Genomic DNA, 26,374 nt, shown 5'->3' with positions numbered 1-26,374 from the left:
AATCTATAAGCAAAATATTATTTCTAGGTTAGATATCGCATCTTAGAATATAATCTAGAGTGTAACTATTATTAACTATCTATAACCTTCTAACTATCTTATCTTGAAATCTACCGATTATTTCCCTAATTAGGCTAGTATTCTAGTTCTGAAAGCTCGACACCTTAATATAGGTAGCCTCTAACAATCTCCCGTAGGTGATCTCTAAGACGATCCGCTATAGAAACTAATTCAATTATAAGAAAAAGGTATTAATAGTCAACGTAAGCGACCTTACCTATAACTAGTGTTCGACCTAGCTTATCCTAAATGTTTGGTAGCCTCTCTATCTAGCTTCTAGATACCTTAGATAAGATAACGCTACGGTAGTCCGGTACGCCCTAGTAATAATATAATCGCTTATGCTTTCTAAATTATATCTTGTTATTAGCGAGCCCGTGCTCCACGTATATAGATATACTAAGTATCTAGGGTCATCTTAGTCAGTGTCATAGAGGTAGAGGCTTTTTGGGAACATTTGACCTATATAACCCTTATCTAAAATATCGTCACTAAGTAGGTTATTAAGTAGCTCTTCGGCCATAATTACCGACTCTACTTTATTAGCGGGAATTGAACGAAGACTAATATAAGAGGTGCTCACTAATAGATTCTACTTACCAAACAAAGTATAGCTAGCGAATATAGGACGTATAAGTATTATAACCGTGGATCATCTTCTTAAGGTATAGGATTAATATTGCAATACCAAATTCGCTCGTAATTAATAGGGTAGTTTTATATAGCTCGACATCTTCAGTGAGTCTATAGGGTCTAGTAAATAGGGTTAGGAATGATATAGAGCTTTCTGTGGCTAAAGAGATATAACGAACGAGATCCGCGGAAAATCTATTTCGGGGCTATATAAGTAGCTTCAGAGTATCTTGTTTCCCTCTAGACTAAGAAGTGACTGTGAAAGGATACGTCTATATCCACGACTATAAACTAACCGATGGCATCCACACGTTAATATATTAACTAGGTTCAATCTACACTGATCGCGGTAAGATGACTTATATATACGTGGCCATTACGTCACTACTTCCCTCCTGAGATTCTCTAACTATAAATAAAACAAGAGCTCGAGGAGCACCTTAGCTGGAAAATATCCCGTTTCGATACAAAATCATCGCCAGTTCCAAAGATGTTGTTATCCTAAATATACCTAATGCAATATAGACGTATAGTATAGTCGAACCGTTATAGGCCAGAAGGTACCGCTAAGTGCCATAGACAAAGAGGCTAGCTAAGATCTAATGCCCTTAGAGAAAAATCTTATACGACTATCAACGAAAGCATAAAATGGAAAATAGAGCAAGGAAGCCTAGTGAAGTAGCACCCTACCACTATTAGCTTAGTTGGCATAATTATACTAGGGGAACAAACTTATAATCACCATAAGCAAATTACGTATTTAACTAAGAGGAAAGCCAAACTGCTTACTTTGAACCTCGGCGATAATATAGAATAACAGTAGGCCAACGGTCGTCTATCCTATAGCACGGTGAATCTTACGATAGGAGCGCTAGGTTATCCTAAGAAGTTTAGCTAGATAGCTAAGGTGAGCCGCTGATAGAGGAAAAATTATATTAATAAGGCCTAGCTCGCCTACTCGGCGGCTAGCTCTAATAAGCGAGTCATTTCGAATAAAGACAAGAGCGACATTAATAGTGATATATAAAATGTGGACGAGAACACTAGCTCAGGTCTATAGACCCTAGACTCGATGTCTATCAATAATAATAGGGAGAGTTAAATATCGGGACAGAAAGACAGAAAAAAACTCCGTCCACTAAATCAGGACGGAGCGAGTCTAGATTATAAAGAATACCAAGAAAATGCCGCCAGCGATAATTGCGTAAATAGTTGGGATATTTATACCCTATATAAGATCTCCCACACCGATGCGACGGCACGAAATGTAAAAGAAAGAAAGAATGAGAGTATAAGGCTTATAAAGCCTGCAAAGCTTGCAAAATCCGAGAGTATTTATATTAGTTTACGTTAACCCTAGGTCAGTAAGGATAGCCACGCTACGGTGCTGCTCCCTGCGGCTCCCTACAGTGGCGCACCTAGGACTATGCCCTTCAGCGCGACCGTAGTAGGTCTTAGGGTCTAGGCTATGTATATAGCAATTGTTTAACAAGACAAAGGAATTCGTCCTTGAATGCGCATTCGTCGCCCTCGTCGCTAAGAATTTCCGTAATTATGTATCTTTAGCTTATTTAGGCAGAACCAACAGCGCAAAGAGTTACAGTATCTTTCCGAGAGGTAGATAGACTAGCTTAGCGCCGCAGTCGCCCCTAGACAACATAACCTATACGTGTGGCTCGCTTTTCCTAGTAATGACTGAGGGTTCGTCTTATAGAAGGAAGGCTTAAGGACATAAGATTAAATATTAAACCTATCCCTTCTCCTAAACGTGATGTCCCTTGTGATCCAAACTTTTAAATTACTACGCGTGAGTGTTTTCGTGTTTGCCTTTCTATTGGCTTATGCCGAATTTCCATATCGTGTCTAGCAACAAGGCAGGCTTCCCTGCTACTAAGTGATTACTAATTAGTCCTGATTCCGGACGTATTAGCTAAGAAATCTACTCGTAACCTAATCTAGTTGTCTTCATACTATAACCTAGTAGAAAAGGTAGCCTTCCGCCTAATTTTCTACCGCTACGTTTAATTAAAAGAAACTATAATTAATAGATATCTTGAATCGAATTCCTTATGGTATAGTATATATGGATTTGAACCTATGTCTAACTATAGTCCTTATAAGGAGCTTTTATTGAACTGCTTCGAAGGTGTCCATTTCGTCTTCGGTTTTCTCTAAATCAACTTTCGTGATCAACCTTGGTTTTAGGTAGTGGGAGCCCTGGAAAATCAGATTCTGTTCTTCGCATTAAAGCCAACTTTGCAACGTACCAACTGTGAAGTAAGGAAAGCCCAAAACCCCGAAGTGTCCGCGGATAAAATATATATCTAGCTAGTCTCTCGGATGCGAATGCCTAAATATATATCCGCGTCACACATTTTGCTGTATTTATATGCCTTTTTTATTAGGCTATGCTTATAGCGACATCGTTTCTGGCGTATCGACTTTCTCCTTGCCAAAGTAGTAAACCGACTAGAACTTAAAATAGCTATTGATATTGGTCGTCTTGCTCCTTGAGGGCGCTGTAAATGAGTGCACCTAGAGGCACGTATAGGGAACAAGCGCTCTTAAAGGGCATTTAAAGAATTTAAGGCGGTATAAATGTGCAAAAAGGGGCTTTCCATTTTTGAACACGTAGAGGGCCACGCTTTTTCTGATAAAAAAATCGTGGTCTTTTAAATGTTGAGCTAAATTTAACTAGTGAAACTATTTAGGTGCTCCAGGATTGCAGTCGCTCCAAATATAGTGCGGTAGGCGGTTGAAGCACCACGACGCTATTTTAGATCAATTCCTACCTAGAATCTGATGATCCGCTTTGTACGATCCAAAAAGGTGACCGCACAATTCTGCTACGGGCCGTCTCAACGCCGCACGCCGATCGTTTACCTATAGGTAGATCAACATCTAAGAAGTGTCGTTTTTTATACACATTTATAGATACGTTACTCTTTACCCGCAATGACGTATTTCCGCCCACAAATATAAGGGCTCCTAAACAGTGCGCTCACACCTAAGGTAGGGGCAGGATTGGAGAAATGGATCTTTTTTGATGGCCTTCTTCACCAGCACCAGAGGGTGTTTAATCACTATTATTGGCTTATAACTATAACTAGTGTAGAGGTGTATGCTCTGGTACCTAGGAATCCCTATATCTTCTTTCAATTTTGTTTACACTCTTTATTAGAATGTTGCACCATAATATCTTCAACCCGTGCTTAACTGTATCGCGTCTCTTAACGGCCTATCTTTATTGCCTTCTTTCACCTGCGCTCGTTGATGTTCTAGACAGTGGCGACTAATCGCGAATCAAGGCTCTCTTAAGGTAAATCTTCCAGTATGTCATTATATATTCTTTCTGTTCTTTCTATCTTTCTGATCTATTTTATCTATTAGGATGCCAAAAATAGAACCTGATGGTTCTAAATTGAGCCCTTAGTCCTGGAGGGTTAAAACCTCCTATATAGTGGCAAAATAAGGCGGTGTATCGTATCCCGGTAAGCAAAAGACTAGTGCATCTAAAAATAGTTAGAAGGATTCCCAGTAGTTTCGAAACTGAGGTTTTACAACCTCCCACTATAACCTTTAAGGTTTTGAAACCTCACGTAGACTTACAGGTTGCGTCCCTTGGGACTTTTAGCCTTGTTGCCCTAGCTGCCCTTCCAATCCCTATATCTACCGAAACACATATGAAACCTAGCCTAATATATAACTAATAGTGGCATAGCCTTTATTATGGGGGGTGAAAGATGAAGACTAAGACTGGAGGGAAAGGAAGAAAGGGAGGACACTAGTATAGGATTTAGTCACCCTTGCTAAGCATCGCCGCAGCCTAAGGAGGACCCTCGCAAGACCCGAACCGCTGAGCCTTAGGGAAGGGGCTATCCCAAGGAAAACGGATCTAGCTTGGAGATGACTAAGTAGTCTTGATTCCGGACGTATTAGCTAAGCAAGTTACTGGACGCATGGAGGAAAGATTCCTGCTTCGGCGGTTGGAACAATTAACAATTTAAAGTGGGACAGCAAAAGGATCAGACCACCTGAACGCTTCCTTTAGTGCTCTTCATAAGCGTAGCCCTATCAGTATAAGACTATGATCGTAGACTATGATCGCAGCCTCTAGGTAGCTCCGAAAACGAATATATCTTGTAACTATATACTAGGTACGATAGTCCTTCTGATTCGCTAATATTTTTGAATCTACGCAGCAAATGTTCGTAACCTTAGGGCACGCTTGTCAACGAGGATATATTTTTCCGGCGACTAGTCAATGCCATAAATCGCCGCCCACTGCCTTAATCGTTCGATATTTCGGACCCTAGCTTTATATATTTCCACTGCTATTTAACCCACGAACCGAGCCAAGACTATATAGAGAGATATGCTAGGGAAAAAAAGGAGTATTTTTAGGCGATATAGAATAGCCGTTTGAGAGGCACAGCCGGCGTTAACCTTTGCAACTTAAGTCCTTGAGTAGTCGGATCCGACCTAGACACTTTACAATGAGTCCTAGATCGCCTCTTAAGAAAGAAGCGCACGAGAGGAAAGATCGTGTAAGTACAATAGAATATATATAGTAGCGAACACACTCTAATTATTTAGGGATAGAATACTGTCATGATAATGCTACAACGGTTTCTAGCATCGCAAAGGGTGGAACCAAGAAGAAAGGGGGGGCGGGGGGATTTTCAAAAGGGTGGCGTTATAGCCTATTTTTATCGTTTACAGTAAAGGCTTTATTACCCCGTCCACCCCTAACTAGGACCCTTCTCTCACGCCTATCGTTCTATTCCTTCTTGTTCTGCTTAACGTAGCCCTTTCCCTCCTTTGCACGCCTCATTAGTGCCCACTGCTCGCTTCTTTCTTAGCGTTTTGTTCACTATCCTCTCGACTATTATTTTTAATTAGCTTTTGAAGGATATCCCTCTCCTCCGCTTAGTTAACCGCTCAAATTAAGGTAAGTAGGGATTTTTGGACAACTATATACTCTTAACTAACAAAGATATAGATACCACTCGATAAGATACCATTTTATAGAGTATAGTCAAGAGAAGCTAACGTGAAGCCGCCCCTTCGCGCCCACATTAGCAAATAACTAATTTTTATCTAGTTCGCCGAAAGACTCTCTACTAATTTGGCCTCTACTGTAATCCTGGATCCACTAGAGCGATAAGAGATTCTTAGCAAAACACCTATTCTTCTGAATATCGTTCGGTTGGACGCGCCCTATAATCTATCGTCTTATGTCATTCCAAAAGCAGCTCCTACCCTAAGTTAAGCCAGTCTTAATAGGGCAGTGGACGACGCGAGCTCGAATTAGTATTCGTCTGGTGTGTCTTATAACATCGTGATTCAAATTACCTACCCTACTATTATTTCTTTGCGGCTAGTTTTACGTGGAACTCTTAGTTAATTATTGATTTAGACTTCTAGTTATTCGACTCTCCCCGCCCTAACAATCCCTTAAATAATCTCGATTCCTTATATCCTCCGACGGAAGGAATCGGTAGCCAAGCCCTATAGAGTATGGATATCGATGTCGAGTCTATAACCAGCGTACCAACAACTTAAATCCCTGCCTACGACCACGATAAAGGGTTAGATCGCAAGATCTCAAACGCGCTTTTACCCTATAAAAATTCGGTTAGCTTTATACCAGAGGGAACTAATGAGACGGAAACAGCGAGTTCTGAAGATGGATATCATAAGAGTCGTGACAACGTGGCTCGTGAGAACTATTCACTCGTGGCTAAGGTTTCTACTAGATCTCCTAGTCTAAGCCAGGCCGTTTCTTATCCTACTCCTTATTTAGGTTCGCCAAACACGCTAATGCCATTAAGCAAAAGAGCGAAGAGGTCTACAGAAGAAACACCTAGCTATAGTTTTCTGCTAAGCCCGTCGTAGACCCCTAGCTCTAGTTTTCATTTTACCGACTAACCTCCCAACACTCGTGGAGCTAGAAACACTTCAGCTAAGTCTTAACTGGCGGGTGAAGCTTTCTCTAATGTCACTAAGAATATATTCGTGGATGATAATAGCTTTAAAGATATAAATATATAGTCTATCCGAGATTATATACTTCCTATCTTAGAGAACATCGACACCTCTAAGGCGAATTTAGAGGATTCAGCAATAAAGACTTAGTTATTATCCTAACCTACCGACTATCTCCCTAAGAATGTACAACCTCAGGCTGTAGCGTCTCCGCGCAGGGCTTCTATCCTATCCACTATAAGTGATTTTAGTGACAATATATTAGTAGTATCGAGCGAGGATACTAAACAATTCGATGATAATTATATCAATAATTTTAAGCGAAAATATAGCGTTACTTCGCTAGAAGAATATAATTCTTTAACACCGAGCACCACGAATCATTTATCGGAGGACTTTTCTTTTAGTGCCTATATAGAATCGACAACCTCCTATTCCTCGGTAGGCGAGGACGACGAAGACTTAGAAGCCTAGAGCCCCTTATTATAGCCCCCTTCGAGGCTAACAAGTCCGTTATCGATATAATCGACTAAAGCAATAGACGATATTGGCCCGCATAAGCCTAATTATATATCGTCGGCCTTTTCACAAATCACTTAGAAGTAGAGGGCTTAAGTCCGGCGTATAGGCGATTATCTCCTTCTAAACAGTCTCGCTACGTTTATAGAGGAATATTCTAGGGCGTGGAAGCTCTTTAGCTTCTAGAACGCGCCACTTTGGAACACCAATAAATCTTCGAAGTTCTCCCCTAGACAAGACCATACCGAGCTTATAACCTATTTACTTAATTTGCAAAAGGAGAGTGATATATATAACGTGAAACTTCGCATCGTAAGAGTTTCCCTATTCCTTTTCTTTAAAAGAGAAATTATATATAAACGTCAACGCGGGACAGCGAACACTACTTTGAAAAGAAACGCTATTAGTAAGTTGTGTAACTCGAGAGGCCTTGGATTAGCGGAGAAGAGAAAGCTCCATAAGTCATTTCACAATAAAAAGAAAATTAGTGAGTATTAGTGGTGGTGTATTACTTTCTTTAGCCCTAGCTTCCTCCTACGATATAGCAAGGAAGCGGGCAAAAAAATGTCAGTCACACTTTATCCGCTATTCCCTCCACCACTACAACCAAACTAACCGAATATAGAAACTAGAACCGCTTCCCGTTGGACGCTATAATTATATATATACTGCACGAGAATCCGCAAACCGTAAAACCTTACGCTGCACTAGATGCGGCGGTCGTTTATTTGTTGATGATAGGCAATTTTCCTAAAGAATTTTCACGGTAAGATATTAAAGCGTAGGTAGAATCTACTAATATAGAATCTAATAACTCCTTAGCCTAGCGACCTTTTAGCACCGAAGCAGTTGCTAAGGAAGCTTTATCTTGCCTTAATAAATGGGCAACTAACCCTAAAAATCGCTTACTAACTTTTTGACCTATTATCGATTTCTATTCAATACCCTTTAGCCCGCTCCCCCTCCCCTCGGCGTTGGTTTCCTATAAAATACTTTAATGGAATTGAGAGTAAGATTAACGTACTTTACATAGATACAGTATAAGCCACAATTAATAATAGAATTCTGAATTGGTTTTATGGTGCACTGACTTTAAACCTTAGTCAATTCTTAGCCAATATGCTTAAGTGTACGTACGATCTTGAGGTAATTATTTTTATAGCACGATTCTGTTCCCGACCTACTTCAATCTTATATAATAACTACGGTGGTATTGCGTCTTCTATAGGGAAGGGCGCCTAGTGAGGTATGACTTTATTGACGAACATCGCCTTAGAAACTCTTGGCGATCCGTTTATACCGCAGTAGACTCTAATTAGTGGTTCTTTAGAAGGCCGGGGCGTTAGTTAGGCGGCCTAAGCTCGCTGCGGTGCCCTTTCTAAACTACTAGTGCCTTGTAGTGCCCCTACCGCCTTTGGCTTAATACGTTATGTCGTTTACTAGAGAAACACCTTTGCCAGGAGCCACGTTCCGCTAACAAAAGCCTTCTAGGTACGCTAGTCGGGGAACTATTATAGCTTAAGCTATTGCCTCTCCCTCTTAGGACAACGTTGATGGCCGATAATAGCTCCCTAGATTACAAAAGCCTCTTTCTATAGGTAGAGGAGAGGCGGAAGTAAGCAGAGGATAAAGGGAGGCGAGAAAGAGCTAAACGGGAGTAAGCAGAAGTACAATAGCAGCAAGCTAAAGCGCGATAAAAGTAAGCCGAAGAGCGCACCTATTAGACCTCTTTTATGGAATTTATTTACTATTGCTATAACCTCCTCTTATTACCATTACGAGTTAATATACTATCTCGCTCGACTATAGGTACTATACCTCTACCCTCGGAAAAATACTGCCCGCTACGACTTAAACCATGGACCGATTGTGTAGTCCTATAGCAAGAAATCTATAATTCTATATATAACTACCTCTAGCCGACTAAGAAAGCCCAAGTATAATTATTTACCCCCGTAATTGCGCTTAAAGAGTATACTAGACAATTCAGCCTCTAGCCAATTAGCAGTGAGCAAGGTGTCGAGATATATAAGCGAATCGCCGTCGAAGACTATATTCGCGATATAATAGTAGAGCTATACAAAATCGATACTGCCCAAGATAAGTTCGGACTTAGAGATAGCGTCTAGTTCGACAATCACAAAAACTCTTTTAACCTAACTAATAGCAGCGAAGCAAATCTAAGCCAGCCATTAAGTATACACTATCTAAGACCTAACCAATTCTGTATCTATCGACTTAACGGTAATACTAGCGCTCTTCTCACTATAGTTAAATATAAACCATTTTATAAGCTTTCGCGAGCCACTCTCCGCCTAAGACTTCGGCTAATAAATTTATGGTAGGACATAGTTAGATTAAACAAAATACCGCAAGACGAGGCGAAGAAGTTGAAATATAACGTAGAGCGACTCGTTTGCTCCACTATTGTCTAGGAATATTATATTATGATCTAGGAGGGACTCGAGTATTCCTACTTAATAAATAGAATCACCTATATTCTTCTCCGTATCCCGCATAATAAACCAAGCACCTTATATTACTTTTTCTATGATCCCAACAATAAATTAGAGAGCGACATTGAATAGATTTTCCCGGAACCGAAGACCTTAATTACGCGAGTACTATGTCTATATTTAATGGCATTTCGTTCTCCTATACGTGATCAGGAATAGAGAAATAACGCACGGTCGTAGCTTCCTCTTTAGACTACTAGCTTTGACTATACTCATTCTTAGATTCCTAAAGCAATTTTACAGCAAATTACTTTATACTCGGATAGTACTAACTCCGAATATATAAGTCCGGAACCGAGCTTAGAATACCAACCATCGTCGTCTCCATTAGAATCTCTAGCAGTAGGCCGTTAAGTGCGCACAAGGTCTCAAACTAGCTATACGCCCTTTAATACCCAACGACGTTCGTAGTCACTAGATTTATTAGGCTCCGACTTAAAGGAAGCGACAGGGCGCAAACGGGGCTTTAGCTAAGTCACTTCTTCCCCGTCTACCTAATAGGCAGCTCGTCTACGCGAGGATATTAATAACTAAAGCAACTAGTCACGACACCGCGATACGCAATTTTGTATATAGCGATGTTTACTTAGAATGTAGACTAGGAATATCCTAGATAATTCTTGTCTAAACGTAAAGTTTCATCGTCGGGGTTAAGATGACCTCACTGAGTATCTAATCACCTCGGAGGATTTGATGCTTTCATTAAAAGCATAACTCGATGAAAATATTAACCGATGTACGCCCTTTAGAGAATGCGGGGCATACGGCGCGCCTTTCAAACTAATATATATAGAATACGGCTACACTATTGTCGGAAAAGGCACTACCTCGGGGCTATAGAAAGAAGTCTCCCGCGAAGCCTAGGTATATTAAGTTTTGCGGAAGGCTTAAGGGTCTACTGTGCCTGTCTTCTTAGGCACGATTGACTTAGCAAAAATTTACTTTCTCTATAGGGCTAGAGAGATTCGGTATATACTCGTTATAGGCTAGGGGGGCGAGAGTATAGCAACGATAGAGCTAACGCCGTGGCTTCGTCAGGAAATCCGTAGGTCGAGTAAGGAAATCAGAGTCTTAGGAATCATTCACGAAGACCTTCGGTGGGACAATATCCTCTAGAACGAAGAGCTCAGGCGGGCGTTGATTATCGACTTTCACCGTTCTATATTGAAATGTCGACCAACCCTAAAGCGATTACGGCCGGCGAAGAGAGAGTTATATAGGACGGAGTTAGGAGATATAAAACGTATACGCGTTATATAAGATAAGGTTACTTAATTATGCTACATTAGACTAGCGATCGCATTATATATAATAATAAAGCGTTCCTAGAACTAGTACTGCGTACTCTAAACCGTTTTGCTAGGGCGTCCTCTATAATCCTATTACTCGACTTACGTTAGCCTTAGGCGGACAAAGTCTAAGCTACTACCTATTGGCTAAAGATTGCAGGGTTAATAAGTGCGTTCAAAATTAATAAGCGAATATTAGGGAAACAATTAAAATATTACGGTGACCTATAATAAATAGGCTAAGAAAGACCGCTAAAAGGGTAAAAAGTAAGTGCTGGGAAGATAAAAATACCGAGACGCTTTAAAAAGTCGTTTAACTAACACTTAGCTAGCAAACTCTATCCCTAAACGTCGTTGGTTTTTATCCTTGGCAAATTGCTCCTTCGCCCCTCTATTCGGTTTGCCTACTTATTCTTATTCTTAATATTCGCTTTCTTGTACCTAAGAACCCTTTCTCTTTAATTAACTCTCTACGTCCTTTGCTTTCGCCACCTAGTCTTCCATACCTATAATAGCATTAATAGGTGAGTTCTTCCGCTCCAAAAGGAATAATAAAACTTCGGCTAGACTAAAAATGTGCTCTAGCACCTTAGCTGTAAACTCCTTAGCGAGTCTTTCGATCGTCTCATCGCTAAATTCCTCCTTGGATTGCTTATGGTCGGCCGTCTACTTAAAGACAATATAAAAGAGTTAAGCGGAAATTTATTATCCGCAAGCTTGAAATGCACTTTCTTATCAATACGCCTAGGCCGAATAGTGTCTAGGTGATCGATGTGATTTATCGTCATAACGAGTACCCAATTTTAGCTTATAGGGAATTTATTTAATATTACGAGATAGCTTAATAATAAGTAGCTAAAACGAGGCTAGGCGCGCTATAAGTCTAATGGAAATATTATTCGACTTAAAGCGGAAAAAACATATTCGAATTAACGGATCAAATATTCTAATTATCTAAAGAGGTAACCAAAAGAATGTAAGTATAGGGAAAATCGAGTTATTTCCCTTTCTCTAATGCCTTAATGACTTCCTATTGATTCAACCTTTGCGCACACTCTAAAGGTGTACGACCTTTTGTATCTTTAATACTCTAGTTAGCTCCTTTACTGACTAAGTAGGAAACTAAATCCGCTTTTCCTAGTTCGGATACTCTATATAGAGGTGTACTAAGACCTATAAAATGGAATAACGCCCAAGAAGGGTAGTCTTCGTAAATGGTTATATTTATAGGTGCGCCTTTCTTAATGAGAAGCTTCAAAACTTCGATAGTATCCGATCGCCGCTCAATAGCATAATAGAGAAGTTGGCCTTTTCGAACATTTCCGCCATAACTAAGCATAAGATTAATAACGGATATAGGAGCGCTTTCGACCGCAAGGGAAAGTGGTGTGAGATCAACAATATATTGTCGATTGGGATTAGCTTTATAATCAAGAAGCTAAGCTATTATTTCCTCATCTATAACAGTATATCTAGAAGATAGTCAAAGATATATCTATTAAAATCTTGGAATATATTGCGATCGTTAGACTCACCCTAGTACCGGAGGTTTAAGCTCGCTCAATGGCTAATTGATATCCTAACCATTATCAAGGAAAGCTTAAAGAGCGTCTTTTGCCTTCACTTTTATTGCTTCCAAGGCATAGAGTGGATCCACTAGCATACCGCGATGAAGGAGTTCCGTGATAAATTGCGCACTATTTCGTTTAATAGCTTCGATCATCATAGCAGACAAGTCGTATATATTAGATCTATCCGGAAAAGACCGTGGCGAGTCAAGAATCTCCCGGAAATTTTGAATGTCCCCACTGACGCAAAATATATACATTTTTTAGAGCGTCGCGGGTGGCGTTCGGGTTGGAATTTAAGAGTAGTCACTCGAGTTGACAGGAGGGTAATCTAGCGGAGGTAGGACGTCTATAATAAGATAGGTCAATAGCAGAAAGTCTAGCAAGGATTAACTAAAGCTTGAGTGAAGTAGGAATTCTATACGTAGGTAGCTACTAGCGAGGGTGGGGTATTTAAAGTAATTCCGAGTCACGGGACTTAAAACTATAGGTATACCGGATCCCCGAACCCACCAATTAGAGGCTAGACCCACTAGGAAATATCATCCCTAACAAAAGCGATATCTTGAAGTTATAGGCGTAGGATAGAGTTTGGCACTTAGATGCACTATGACAACTAACTTAAGTGGGGCTCTCGAAATAACTAATTATCATCTTAGATTCACTATACCTATTAGAGTGATTGGTTGGCTTGAGAGGCGGTTAGGTTAGATAGGCGATTCGCTTTCGAAATACTGTAACCTAGACGCTTAATTGTTTCACCTTGCAGGCATAGCCGCCCACTAATATTAGTGTTATTATTATAGCCTTTTTAGGAATAGGAAATTTATATAACTATAAGTATTAGGTATTGACTCTGGATGGAAAGAATCATTCCCAGATATTCCAACTAGATATATATATTTAAATTTTTCACAAAAGCCTTCACAATGTCCGGGCTAGGTATCCTCGCTTAATGGCAAGCCTCTCGCGTAGTTGTTATTATCCCGATGGGACACGTTTAATTTATTTCTTTCCAACAAATGCTAGCTATTAGTACTAGGGACCTCGGATCATGCTCTATCGTTATTATAATATTAGTTTATAGTGCCATTCTCGCCTATATCCCACTATAACCATTGCAGCCCTCACCAAATCCATTTGCCGGTGATAACAACGTTCATTATATAATAGGTCGAGTCGCTACTCTATATCAACAGTATAGAGGCCAATTTCCTTCTATAGATATAACTATCGTTTGTGCTTGGTTTAACGGAGCTATGGCGTTGCCTGATTAAATGGAGATAATATCCTTATCCCTTCGACGATTGGGGCTCAATCTAGTCATTAAGATATACTATATACCGGGAAATCGGAGTCTTCCTGGCTAAGGAATAGTGATTATCATTAAGGGCAACAACTAAAGTAGGGCTTAGGTATATCTAGAGGATCGTCCTATTTAAAATATTAGAGCCTCTAATAGAGTGTATATATTGCAAATATCTAATACCCTTTTTACTTCTAGAGTATTACTAGAATAGGACACGAAGAAGCTGGATTTAAATGGCTAGACAAGCTAGACACTATGTATATACTTATTGCTGCCTAATGATTTAACCCCCTAGAACGATTTTGCCATTATGGCTTAGCCTAATATATATTACGTGAAAACGATAGACCTCACTATCTAATCTAACTTCGCTACCAAGAGTGGAGACGGTAATAATAGAAAGGCCACACGAATAAGGCCAATAAGGCGGCAGTATTAATTATCGAGCGTTTCCGGTATTTTACGCGACTAAGTCTCGTAGTATCTAAACCTTTCGGTACAAAACGATCTTTGAAATAAAACTAAGCTAGTTATAGATTAGTGTGTTTCACTGTAGGGTTCTAGAAAGATTCTATAAAAGCAAAGCGGTGAAACTAATATCGATCTATCCTATACTGTAGAAAAGATTGTTTAACAGCGTTATAGGTACGGAGTATAAAGATTGCTTAAATACACAGAAAGCAATCCAATTACTTAGTGCTGGTTATTCCGCAAGACAATTTACTTAGCTTTCAAATACTCTTATCTAAGTTTAGCAATGATCCATAGAATATTTTCCTAGCCGCGTGAGACCACCGACATTAGTAGTTCACTAGGTATTGATATTGCCACCTTGATAGAAAAAGCCCTAAAAGTTTAGTCGAGATTTTATTTATCGGGGTGTATTAACTAATAGATACAAAGGTACGAACGCCGACTAACCGAGTAGCTATCTATATAATAAAGTGATTAGTCTTAGGTTATCCAATAAAGAGAAAGAACGGACTTAGCTACGACGATAAGCTTTAAGACACCTAGACGTGCATCTGCTTGAATATTCTGAGAAGAGATAGGATTCTACAATAAAATAGGAAGTAGGCTATTACGAGGAATAAGTATTCCTCCGCAAAGAGCCACACGAGTTACACTAGTATATCTTGTGACGTTAGTATTAGCTTTTTCGATGTATACGACACTTATAGTAGCTATCCTTATAAAGAATATATTTGCCACTCTATAAAAAATTTATAGCTTAGGTCCACTATAAATCCCGGGAAATCAGGGTTCACGATGATGATCTGCCTAACTAACGTCGCTTTTGAGGGGGACCGCGAGTAGGTCTTACGGTTCTAGAAAGGTAGTAGAGCGGTATTAACTTAAATATAGTTAGCATTTACTATCTCCAAAGTTATAGATCAAGGCTATTAGTATAACAAGGAGGTTTCAAACTATAGTATAGCTTGTACTGGCTCTATCTAATCCTGATATTTCAATAAAATATTAGCTCGACTTTATCTACTGATTTTGGAAAACCTTAAGGATTTTAGCGAGCGTCCCGCTATACAACACCGAGCTTCGAAGGCGCTATATCTTTTATACTAAATCATTTAGCTGTTGAGCTGTCACAACTTTAAGTAGCTTTCTATATAGTAGACTGCCTAAGAGTTTGACTTTCTCTTCTCCTAGTTAATGTTAAAGAATATATAATGATAGTTATTTCTACTTACCCCGTTTTAGTATAACCTAAGGTCTTATAAAGGTTATAGCCTCTAGCCACTAGGTTAGGATTTCGGTTCCTAAGTAGTTGATTTCTGGTTCAATTATCCTAATCTAGCCTTCTAAGACGTCCCCATAGATATCGTATGGGAGAAGAGAAAGCCGCTTTTTAACGTTATATTATAGATTGTTGAACTTATCGTGAAAAGATAACGGTAGTCTTTAAGTAGCCGTTAAACTTGGCTATCTATCTTGGAGCTAAGTGTCGTTCCAATTATCTAGGTAAAGGCTTTAATGGTTTATCTTGAAATCCTATAGGTATTTCCTAGTATGATTAAGGATTTAGTAGGTAACTAACACCTATTAGGGGCCTCACGCGACTATTAAGTATTCTATAATTCTTTATATAATCGAAGACTAAGGAAGACTCTCTTAGCGAGATATTGTGAGCTACTATTTAGGGCCTAGAGATTCATTATAGTTAATAATTTTACTATCACCAACAAAAAAGCGACTTAATAAGATTATTTACTTAATAGGCAGTGCTTTCTATCGACTAAGCTATAACCGAGCTAATAAATCATCGTTATATCAATTAATCTAAGGGCACGTTATAATATAAAGACTTTTGCTAAGCTTAGGATTATAGGCGCACTTTAGTCAAAAAAGCAAAGGCCTTTCAATACGTAACATTTTGTCCCTCTTGACGCCCTTTAAGTCCTTCTATGGCACTAACTCCTTTACTTCGGTAATTTTCAAATATAGCCGGAATAAATCAGATATATACCTTAGTCTTCCATAAACCTATAAACCGCAACGCACGATTTCATAAGCTCCGTTATGATATAAAACCGCAAGGAGTATATCCGGACTATCAATAGTATTATGATTATATATTATACCTCCAAAATAACGGAATTCCTTCACTTCGGCTAACAGAGCTATATTTAAATAAGTTATCTAGGGAACCATTAGAGATAGCCTTGATGTGGTGAGGCAAAGAGAAAGGATATACTCTAGATCCATTAACTTAGCGTTCTCCTAATAGATATTCAAGAAACGGACGCTATTTAGAGGGCGTCTAGTCCCGAGAGAAATTATCTTCGTTCGCCTCTATAAGTATTCTTCCTCTGATAGGAAAATGAATACCTATAGGTAAAGAGGGAAGCTCGATAACCCTACTATCTATCGTCTCGTCTAATTGCGAGGTGGCGGCGCGGTATCTGCTTTTTGAGGCTACGGTAAAGTGAGAAGGCAATATCAAATAACTTATATTCCGTATAATAAACCCACTGGAACTTTGTTTAGCTTAGCGAGAATTTGTACTTTTACTCTATATCTGCTTTTTAGGTTTATTCGGGGAAACTACGAGGTCTTTATATGCCACTTTATACTTTACTGTTCTAGTGCGTGCGTATAGAGTGTTGATATAGTGGGTTATTAGGTCTAGATCTTCTTCTCCTCCCCAAAAGGAGGCGTCGTCTTTGCGCGTAAAGAGATTCTGGACAAATCTAGGCAAGATAGTTTGAAAAGATATTATAGATAGGTATTCCATAATCAAGCTATTCGGGTCAAGGAAAGAAAAATATAGATAGTGAAAAGCCTAAGAAATATATCGTCGCGGATTAGAGATTATAAAGCCCTAATATAGCTATACACTACCTATTTATCATTTTTGAGAATAAAGAATAGTCTAGTTATAGTGAGTGTCCTTTATTTCCGGTTGCCACGCGATACTGATATTTGGAGGCCTCACCTATACCTTCCGCTTTCCTAGAAAGTCCTGCAAAAATCGCCTTAGTGGAACTGCTCTCTTTGCGGATTGGCTCTCCGAATTTCTGGAAGTGGAAGTGGAATCCTACATAGGATCTTAGTGACGACGCTAGGCTATTGCTAGATTATTACTAGGCTATAAGAGAACTCTAGGGGCCTGATCTGAAAAAGGATATCTATACATCAGTGAAGTAGATTATATATAATTTAAGCTATAACACTATTCTAAAATTAGCCCTATTGACTTAGCACTTTAATACGTTATTAACTACCGCCTTATAGGAGCTTCAAAGGTTCTTGAGTTGTTAGAGCGACAACGCTGTGATTATGATTATCCAAGATAGGTATCGAGGTATTATAGGAAGGACAGGTCCGCTCGACGATACCTTTGACTTTCTGCTAGTGATAGAGTAGGTAAGGGATAGCTATTGAGTATATAGAGCCTATGCTATTAGAATCCTAGGACCTAAATTCTTTTTTGACTATACTGCAAAATTCTCTTAATAATGAGTAATCTTAGGTATTTCGTCTCTAATTTTTTATAAGCGTTCCTTAAACTAAGTAGATATAACACTATTCACTTCACTTTCAGATATTGCTTAACTTAGTCTTATAGCGTACTCTTATAGATACCTAACGTATATCTGTTATGGTAGGGCTAGGCTCTATTATAGTTGATTACCTATATCTGGATTTTGGAAGATATACCTTTATGTTTGTGAAGTGAAGCCAAAAAGAATTAAGTCATTATATAATAAGGAGTGTATGTGAACGAGGTAAAATAGCTCTTATTATTCTTAGAGTTAAAGCAATTAAGCTATTATATGGAGCGGGAAGCATTTTTATCTTGGAAAAACTGTCTTCTTTGTCTTCCAGTGATAATCCTTATATATAGTATACCATCTATAGTAGTGTTTACTAAATATAGAAAGTGAAGCGGACGGTATATAGCGCCCTGAAGGGATATATATACTTTGAAGTCGAGACCCCGACTGATAGACTATAAGACTAGCAAGATTAAGGTAGGTTAGTGATTAAGTGATTTACCTAGGGTAGTCTAGAACCCCTAAACGCTGGCACCGTAGAGCCTTGCCGCTGAGATGCTGATCCTACGTAATTATTCGTTAGGGCCTCTTCTTGGATGTCGATCCGTGACTTCGATGTATAAGAGCGTGCACACTGGACTAATGAACTTACGGTCTGAAAAATTTGTTGTTGATTGTGGGTGCCTCTAAGATCACTCCGACGAGGGGGGCTAGCGAGCCACTCCTTTCCTAATCGTGGCTTAGCCCCTAGCCCCCACCTGCTGCGTTAGCCTCCTATAAAGCCCGTATATCGCGCGCCACTAGAAATTTCCCCTAGTTCCCTTGTGAGATCACACCTATAAATGATTATAGGGTCAAGGGTTAGTTAGCAATTTATTAATTAGCCCTGCGCTAAGCTCGAAGTGTGTAGAAGTCTCCCCTTAGGGGACGCTTTTTACTCTATGTGGGGTAAAAGCTAGTTATATCTACCTCTTCTTTTCCACTTATCCTAGCTAGATTCAACCGCAGTGGTTCTTATAGTGAATATAAACGAGAGTCAACTACGAACACAAGCTTCTGCTATATCTATAGTTGAAGATGATAATTCGGAATACCTTAAGAAGGTAAGAGATATTTTCTTCTAGGGGCGGCCGAGATTAATAATTCCTAGGTAGTTAGTCGATTTTATTATATAGAATAAGAATCGCCTTTCCTCGAATCTTAAGAGCCGCTTATATAACGTATTTAGTAAGCAGCCTCTACAACGAGCCTTTCCTTTACAAAATCGTAAGGATACTCTAAACCGAGTGCGTCGCGTTAAGCGTGAAGACATCACGATTCTAGAATATCTAAGGGGTGCGATCACAACGTATAAGCAACGAGGAGATTTATTTTAGGCTAGCCTATCTTCTAGCTCTCTTGAAGCATCTTCTAATAGCACTATAATATCTATCACTAGCAACGTTCTTAGCGATCTATACTATGTAAATAAAAGGGGAACGGTGGCTAATAATATCCGTCGAGCCTTCTACTATATAGCCCTCTATCGCGTTATATAACGTATAATAAAGCTCTATAGGACAAAGACATTAACGAAGAACATTAAGTCACTTTACGCCGATTTGATTTTGAAAGGCTTTGATAAAATTTGTCCTTAAAGAAGAGACGAAATTATTAAGGAACTAACATCCAATTATAGAATTAGCTATATATATAAGTGTTATACGCGCAAAGAAGGTAACGGGATAATTTTCTACCTTTTTATAGTACCACCAAATTTGTAAGTCTACGTTACTCTCACTATAACTCCTTTAGATTTCCACTAATTACTGTCTAGATATAAAAAGTACTTAAATAAAAGCGACGATGTAGATATAGTTCTCCATTATTATAAGTCGACGGGCTTTCAACAAGGCAGCTCTATAATATCTGCCGCAGCCAAGATAATAGATATCATAAACGACCAGTTTAAGTTATAAATATCACTCTTTAAAATAGGAGTAATTGTCCCTCATCGCCTTATTAAGCCTACCCCTAAGCGTGGTAGATATAGTAATTCACCAGCAGAGCCATTAGCCTCGAAAAGATTGAAGACGGGCCAACGCACTAACTTACTAAGGCCAAGACCTATAGCGCGTTCTAATAGAGAGCGTAATAAAGAAGTATTTAGGAGCAATAACACCAAAAGTGGTGAATTTCTACAATAAACCCTATTTCACCCTAATAGAATATTCTCTATCGACCTAGAGAGGAGTATATTTAATATTGCCCGTTTTAAATTCCCACTTAACTTATAAATCTCTTAGGAAATTATGTGCTAACTCCCTCTGCTAACTACCTAGATAAAATAAGCTCGGCGCGGAGCACCATCTATAGTTTAGAAGAGAATATAGTATCTCGACTACTTAAGCCACCTATAGTCGTCGGCCCCTTAGTTTAATAAATCGCTAATATAAACTTCCGCGCGCGTAGTCCGTTCCCTTTTAGCGTAGATACACCTAGTGATACGGCTCGTTTAATGGATCAATTTCACTTAGAATCGATGATTTATAATATAAATACTTCCCAGCTTATATAGGACTTTCACCTAGAGACTTTCAATCTAGTAGACTAACTAAATGCGGCTTAGCTTATATAGTAGTTTAACTGATTTAACGGAAATAATAGTCTATAACACACCTAAGGGTTTAGTAGATAGTTCTCACTAGGAAGCTCTTAATCAAAATTTCCCCTCCTAGCTTTCAACGTATTATTATAATTGCTCGCCATTAGATATCATTAAATATCTAATATAGCTAATATAACTAGTCTCCTATTATCCTCAACGTAGACGTCGTATTCCTTTAAAATAATATAGTAATAATCTATATCCACTTCAACATCACCAATCTTAGATCTACCCTAACAAGCTATTAGTTTGATTATTATAAAGTTAGTACCTATTAGCGTTTTCCTAAGTAGGAATATAAGCCCTCCGCGCCTACACCGGGAAATCTTCTAGGGGCGGCCTAGGAATTTCTCTACGTTCTAAACCAGCTTAATAAGTAGTTAATCCAGGAATAGGATTAGGCGAACCTTTTCGTAGTCCTACGCTATGCCGCGTGTGACTTCGCTATATACACTAGCATCCGTGAATATTAGTTGAAAAGCGGCGGCTTTTATCTTCCTTATAGACGCGTCTTTTACAATATCCTCTATATTCCCTTGTACTTCTTCCTAGGCGCCCATTTTATTGACCAAGGTGGCACTTCTAACTAGTAGAACAGCGGCGGAGAAGGCATAGTTTACAGACATCGCGAGTGTTAGGTTAAGCGATTTTAGGATTAGAAGACCTTTTTCTAGAAAAGGTGTTTATTAGTTAATGCCACTAGGCTAATCGGGGAAGGTGAATAATAAGCCAATATATCACGTACCCTCTAAAAGTTTTGTCCCTATCCTATCCCTACTCGAGTTAAGATTTTAGAGGGGGTTAAGAGGGGTAATTATAGGCGCTCGGGCTTATTGTCACCTAATCTATTAACTTAGGTAGCCGTTAATGCCTAAGCACGACTATAAAACTTACCTTTCCCTATAATGGTCATACAATAACGGATTTTGGCCATAAATACGAATATATTTATAAACGTTTATTTAGTAGATTGTCTAATGTTTCATCACTAGGGCATAGGTAGTAGGAGTATAAATACGTAGCAAATATCTACTTTCTCCACCTTAGAGTAGCATAATTAGTTAGAAGTATCGTAGTACTATTTAAGCGCTTTTAAAGTTAGTGCGTTTTAGACATCTATAAGATTCAATTACTCTGCAAACATATAGCACTAATTAATCCTCTCGTAACCGGTTCTATAGGCTAAGATATATTTATAAGTTAGATCTATTAGATCTACACCTTTTAAGTAATCATTCTATTAGCCACGCGCTATATAAAATTCTATATATTATATCTATATTATGGACCGAGAAGTAGCGACATTTTGTTAGCACCTAGATCAACCAAAATCATTAGTATCATCGATTAGCAGGATACTGTGATATTCCCCTACTTCATATAAGTGGGTTACCCCGCGTTCTGTGAGCACGATTCCTCCTAGCCTTAAAGTATATATATTCTATCTCTTCCTGATGATTTCGATAAGATAGGAATCGAACAATAGAGACAATCTAAAGCCGTCTTTCGCTTAGAAGAGGCCAATCTTTTCTACATAGCCACAATAGGTATATATAATAATGAATATATAGATTTGTTGAGACTACCTTATCTCGGAATACGGCAGTATCTCCTTCGCTAGACAAGGTATCCCTAGGACGTAGACGTAATTAACTTACGTGCTAAGTTAGTAGGTATCACGACTCCATCGGTATAGAGTAGTATCTCCTTAGCCGTTTATCTAGTTATATTTAGCGATAAAGAATAAGAGGCTACTATAGCGGAATTATAGGAATGGAATGAGTCTAAATAGCTACTAGCCTAGGTTAGAGAACACCTCGATATCGATATTAAAGGCGGGACCGAGCTAGATAACTATAAGAGGGCGGTAGAGGGCAATAGATAGTTCCGTATAGAAATAGTTTAGTAAGCAGAAATAGGCCAGTGGGAGATATATTAGCGAAACTAGCCGTATAAAGATAACGAGGATAATAGTATACCTCCCGGAGATATCTAACTTTTGATGCGAATAAACTATACTTATTTATCTCGATGATTAGTCTACTATTACTCCTTTCTCAACCTTATAGTTATATTGAGGCGAATTTTCCAATACAGTACTATAAGCTAACGCCGTAGCTTAGCGATCGTTTTCTCCATCCCTTATCGAAATCAGTATTAGCAGAACATCGAGAGACAGGAGTTTAAACTTAACGTAGTAAATGGTCCGCTACCTAGCACAGCAAATGCGCGTCTAGATATTCACCGGATTACTCACCCTATGGCGCTAGTATACTAATGCCTTAGGTATAAAAACGCTCTAGCCTTCGTGCTCACTTTCAGAATTAATATTTTATAGTGCCTAGACTACTAGTGATATATTAGTTATTACGTAGAGGATCATTCACTTAATAACATCTATCACTCGCAAGGTTCCGCTTTCCACTCTTCGCTTAAAACGCCTACTGTGAAAAGCGCTACGTCACTTCCGGCTAAGCAAGATTTTATTCTTCTTCTCGGATCTTTAATAATAGTTAACCTTCCTCTACGGACTATAGTAGGCATTTTCTCGTAGAGTAGATATAGTTACGCGTTAGCTAACTTAGCGTTCGAGCTTATATAGTTATAGTCGTATGTGATTTTAAGAGCTTAGAATTATTCCTTAGAGGGGGTCTGCTAGCCACTATCCGCTTTTAAGTAACTATACTCTATCGTCCTCTTTTGTCTAATCTATCTATCCTATATATCTTACGACTAGAGTGCGCTTATATAACTCTATTTATATTAGCCTAGTCTATAATAGTTAGGGGGAGGAGAAGTATTGCCTAGCATAAATTCTTCCTTAGATCACCTAAGGGGCTAAAGTCATACGTGATAAGGTTTGTCCTAGGGGCTTTATCAAGAGTAACTACTACTCGTCTAAGAAGCTGCCTAGGGCTACGGAAGATACTACCGCCGTAAAGGAGTATATTAGCTAGTGTAGGGGGAATAGCGAAATAGCCGCTACTAGCTAATATTAGCGGTCGTCGTGGTACTAAATATAGTCAATATCTACGATATATAAGCTTCTTAGGTCACATTAGTGGAATAATGGCATTTCCTATAATTATTTCGTTTAGGAGAATATCTATTTCCTAAGCGTTGTGCTCTAGTACACTTATATGGACCCTAAGCTCCTTCCAGGAAATTTTTGGCTAAATCGCTTAATCACTTCTAACTAGGCAAGATTTTGTTCTTCCCTGAGCTTCACTAGGAGGTGACGCTCTTCTATAGACTATAGAAGGCCTTTTCTAGAGAGATATATAGACTCTATATCGTCCGTTTCGCCGCTCGTGCTAGAGTGATTGGAGGTAGATATCGCGTCTTTATCCTAGTTTAAGGTACATCTTAATATAGACCTATCCTTTGTGCCTAGCGTGGAAGCGCAATAAGACAAGGCGCCCTTAAATAGCTAGGACAGAAACTGTAGATAGTTATCGACCGATAGGGCAGAGAATTGAGCACGAACGGTGGGAAATAAAACTTTTAGATAGCCAAGCCCTTCAGCGAATCGACTATTCCGTTTCTTAGGGTGACTTTCCACGACAACTACAACTTTGTTGATTCTAGGGGACTGCCGACTAGGTTTCACTTTCCTCTTCAAGCTACGTGGTCCGTCACAGGAATAGGTATATTTATCCAAAACTCGAGATTTACCAACCAATAGCCTAGCTATGTAGACTGTAATATTAATCGTAGGATCTACCGCCTAGATCTCTTTAATATCCGCGAAATAATAATTGTCTAGAATTACCGGATCAATTAACGCATTATCCGAAAGATCTCTAGTTAGGGTAGGGTTTCTAGGAGATCCAACTTAAGAGTGCTGATCGGTAGTGAAACTAAGCTCTAGGTCGCCTGATTTAAAGCTAGGAAGTTGGTATTTAGAATTATACCTAATATAATCGAAAAGCGGGGGGTAATCAACGTTGCTATAGCCTAGTAGGTCTTATATATATAGGATGTCTTTAAAGTCAAATGCCTCAACGTCTTGATTAATGGACGGTAGATAGCCGAGAACCTCCGGCTCGCTTCGAGCGATTTATGTGTCTGGCTGTAGACCGCCGTGTAAGTAAACCTCCGCTGGCGAACGAATAGGAAGAGGATATCGCTTAGGTCTAGGAGAGTAAAATTTCTGGCCCACTGAAAGACGCTCCCTTAGGTTAGAGGGAGACGATATAGTCGTGATGGAGATAGGACTTAGGTAGCGACAGGGGTTAAGAGGTTTCCACGAAGGCTACGCATTCTCCTAAATAGGATTCTAGGACCGAAAAGCCTCCAAGCGATACCTAGCGCTTAATATATTATGCGCAATAGGAGGCTGAAATGGTCTTAGGGAAATAGTGATAAGAAGAACTTATAGATTAGGTAGACAATAAGGGAGGAGGAAGGGAAAGGGAAGAGAAAGGAGAGCTAAGGGCTTAGAAGAGGAAGGGAGGGACGGAGGTAAGGGGAGAACTTAGAGTAAGTGAACTCCACTACTATTATTCTAGAGGCATTATAAACTCTTTTATACCCAAAAATATACTTACGAGGCCCATTCCGCCTTCGGCGTAGTCTAGAAGGTCCTAAATAGCTCCTGCAACCTAGGCCATAGGCCAAGATATAAGTAACACTAGCTTATAGCGCTAAGGGCTATACTTCTAGCCGCAATCCACGCCACCTTTAAGACTATGCTAGTCCTCGGTTCGTCCTTGATTCGCTCGGAGACTCTCTGATCGTTGGGTCTCGTCGTGGTCAGCACTGGCTACACGATGCAACAAAAGGGTTAGGCGTATATACGGTATTTCCGCTATTGGCTTATCACAACATCGAGCTATAATTTCGAAGGGCCCTTGTCTCGATACGGCGTTGACCGTAGAGACTAGAGAGATACCCAGCGGGGCGCAAAGGTATTCGCGAGCAGGCAACCCAAGGATCTACGACGCTAGGGCTATGCAATATAACCTTAGACGGGGCCGACGGGGCCGACGGGGCTAATAGACTAAGGTGCGTAGGTTCGAGGATAGTATCTAGGGGCTTTATAATAGCGAAGAAGGTCGGCGGAAACGGACAGCGAACGCTCGACGAGCAGCTCCAAGGAAGGGCGAATCAGCTAGTTTCGTCGTATGTAATCTCTACTACTCTCTTTTCCCTTAGGAGAAAGTATATAGGATAGCAGGTGACCAGCTAAAGGCTAGATCATCCTAAGATCTCCATCCTTAGGCGACTAGAGCGTGTGGCCGCTAGTGTCGGCTAGAACAATCTAGGCGGCGGATCGAGCGGCATCTTCGGTGAAATAAAAGGGGCAGTGCATACGGGCTGAAAGGCCTATGCGCGGGAGTCGGTGGGGGCGAGAGAGCAGGAAAAGGGGGCCAAGGGTGGGCAAGAGAGGTGAAAGTGCGTGGGAGACTTAGAGACGAGGGCGAGCGGTCTTTTATAGAGGGAAGGCGGAGGCGCCGGACGGTAAAAGCGGCCACTGCGGCGCTAAGCCCGGTCGGGGGTACCGCAGGGGACGCCAGGCCAGAAGGGGCAGGGGCCAGGCGACACCGGGCAGGCGGTCGGGGGAGGCGGAACGACGGGCTAATGGGGGCCGTTTGTGGCGCCCCGCTTGCCGTCGTGTGGAATACTAAAGATTAATTAGTTAACTTACCGAGGATCTGCTTTAGATATATATCGCCAATAATTGCCTTAATACCTTCACTATATAGGTAGTGAAACCTAATAGGTCTCCCTATTAACCTTGATATAAGTTTAAAGACCATCCGGAAGATAAATTTATACCCCGCGGAGTTCTCTTGGTCAGTGAAAACACGATAGAGCGTTATAACTAGT

The 26,374-nt window shown here is 39.8% G+C and overlaps 3 protein-coding genes across 3 annotated transcripts; all 3 read right to left on the bottom strand.

Annotated features, from left to right (window-relative positions):
* Positions 1 to 478: 478 nt before the first annotated feature.
* N7498_006379 (uncharacterized protein) lies at positions 479 to 1,704 on the bottom strand (the record flags this gene model as incomplete). Its single annotated transcript, XM_058453441.1, has 6 exons — positions 479 to 642; positions 707 to 888; positions 1,063 to 1,102; positions 1,205 to 1,259; positions 1,483 to 1,528; positions 1,652 to 1,704. The coding sequence occupies 6 exons, from the start codon at positions 1,702 to 1,704 to the stop codon at positions 479 to 481; spliced, it is 540 nt and encodes a 179-aa protein (XP_058307632.1).
* Positions 1,705 to 11,497: 9,793 nt separating this feature from the next.
* Positions 11,498 to 11,793, bottom strand: N7498_006378 (uncharacterized protein; the record flags this gene model as incomplete). Its single annotated transcript, XM_058453440.1, has 2 exons — positions 11,498 to 11,671; positions 11,734 to 11,793. 2 exons carry the CDS (start codon positions 11,791 to 11,793, stop codon positions 11,498 to 11,500), a joined length of 234 nt encoding a protein of 77 aa, XP_058307631.1.
* Positions 11,794 to 12,095: 302 nt separating this feature from the next.
* On the bottom strand, positions 12,096 to 12,833 carry N7498_006377 (ankyrin repeat domain-containing protein; the record flags this gene model as incomplete). The annotated part of the gene is made up of 2 exons (XM_058453439.1): positions 12,096 to 12,443; positions 12,630 to 12,833. 2 exons carry the CDS (start codon positions 12,831 to 12,833, stop codon positions 12,096 to 12,098), a joined length of 552 nt encoding a protein of 183 aa, XP_058307630.1.
* Positions 12,834 to 26,374: the final 13,541 nt, after the last annotated feature.

Source organism: Penicillium cinerascens (genome assembly GCF_028974065.1).
Source record: "Penicillium cinerascens strain IBT 15544 chromosome Unknown contig_6_segment0_segment0, whole genome shotgun sequence".
Lineage (NCBI taxonomy): Eukaryota > Fungi > Ascomycota > Eurotiomycetes > Eurotiales > Aspergillaceae > Penicillium > Penicillium cinerascens.
Note: the sequence above shows the minus strand (reverse complement) of the source record. Positions and strands in the feature narration are given on the sequence as shown.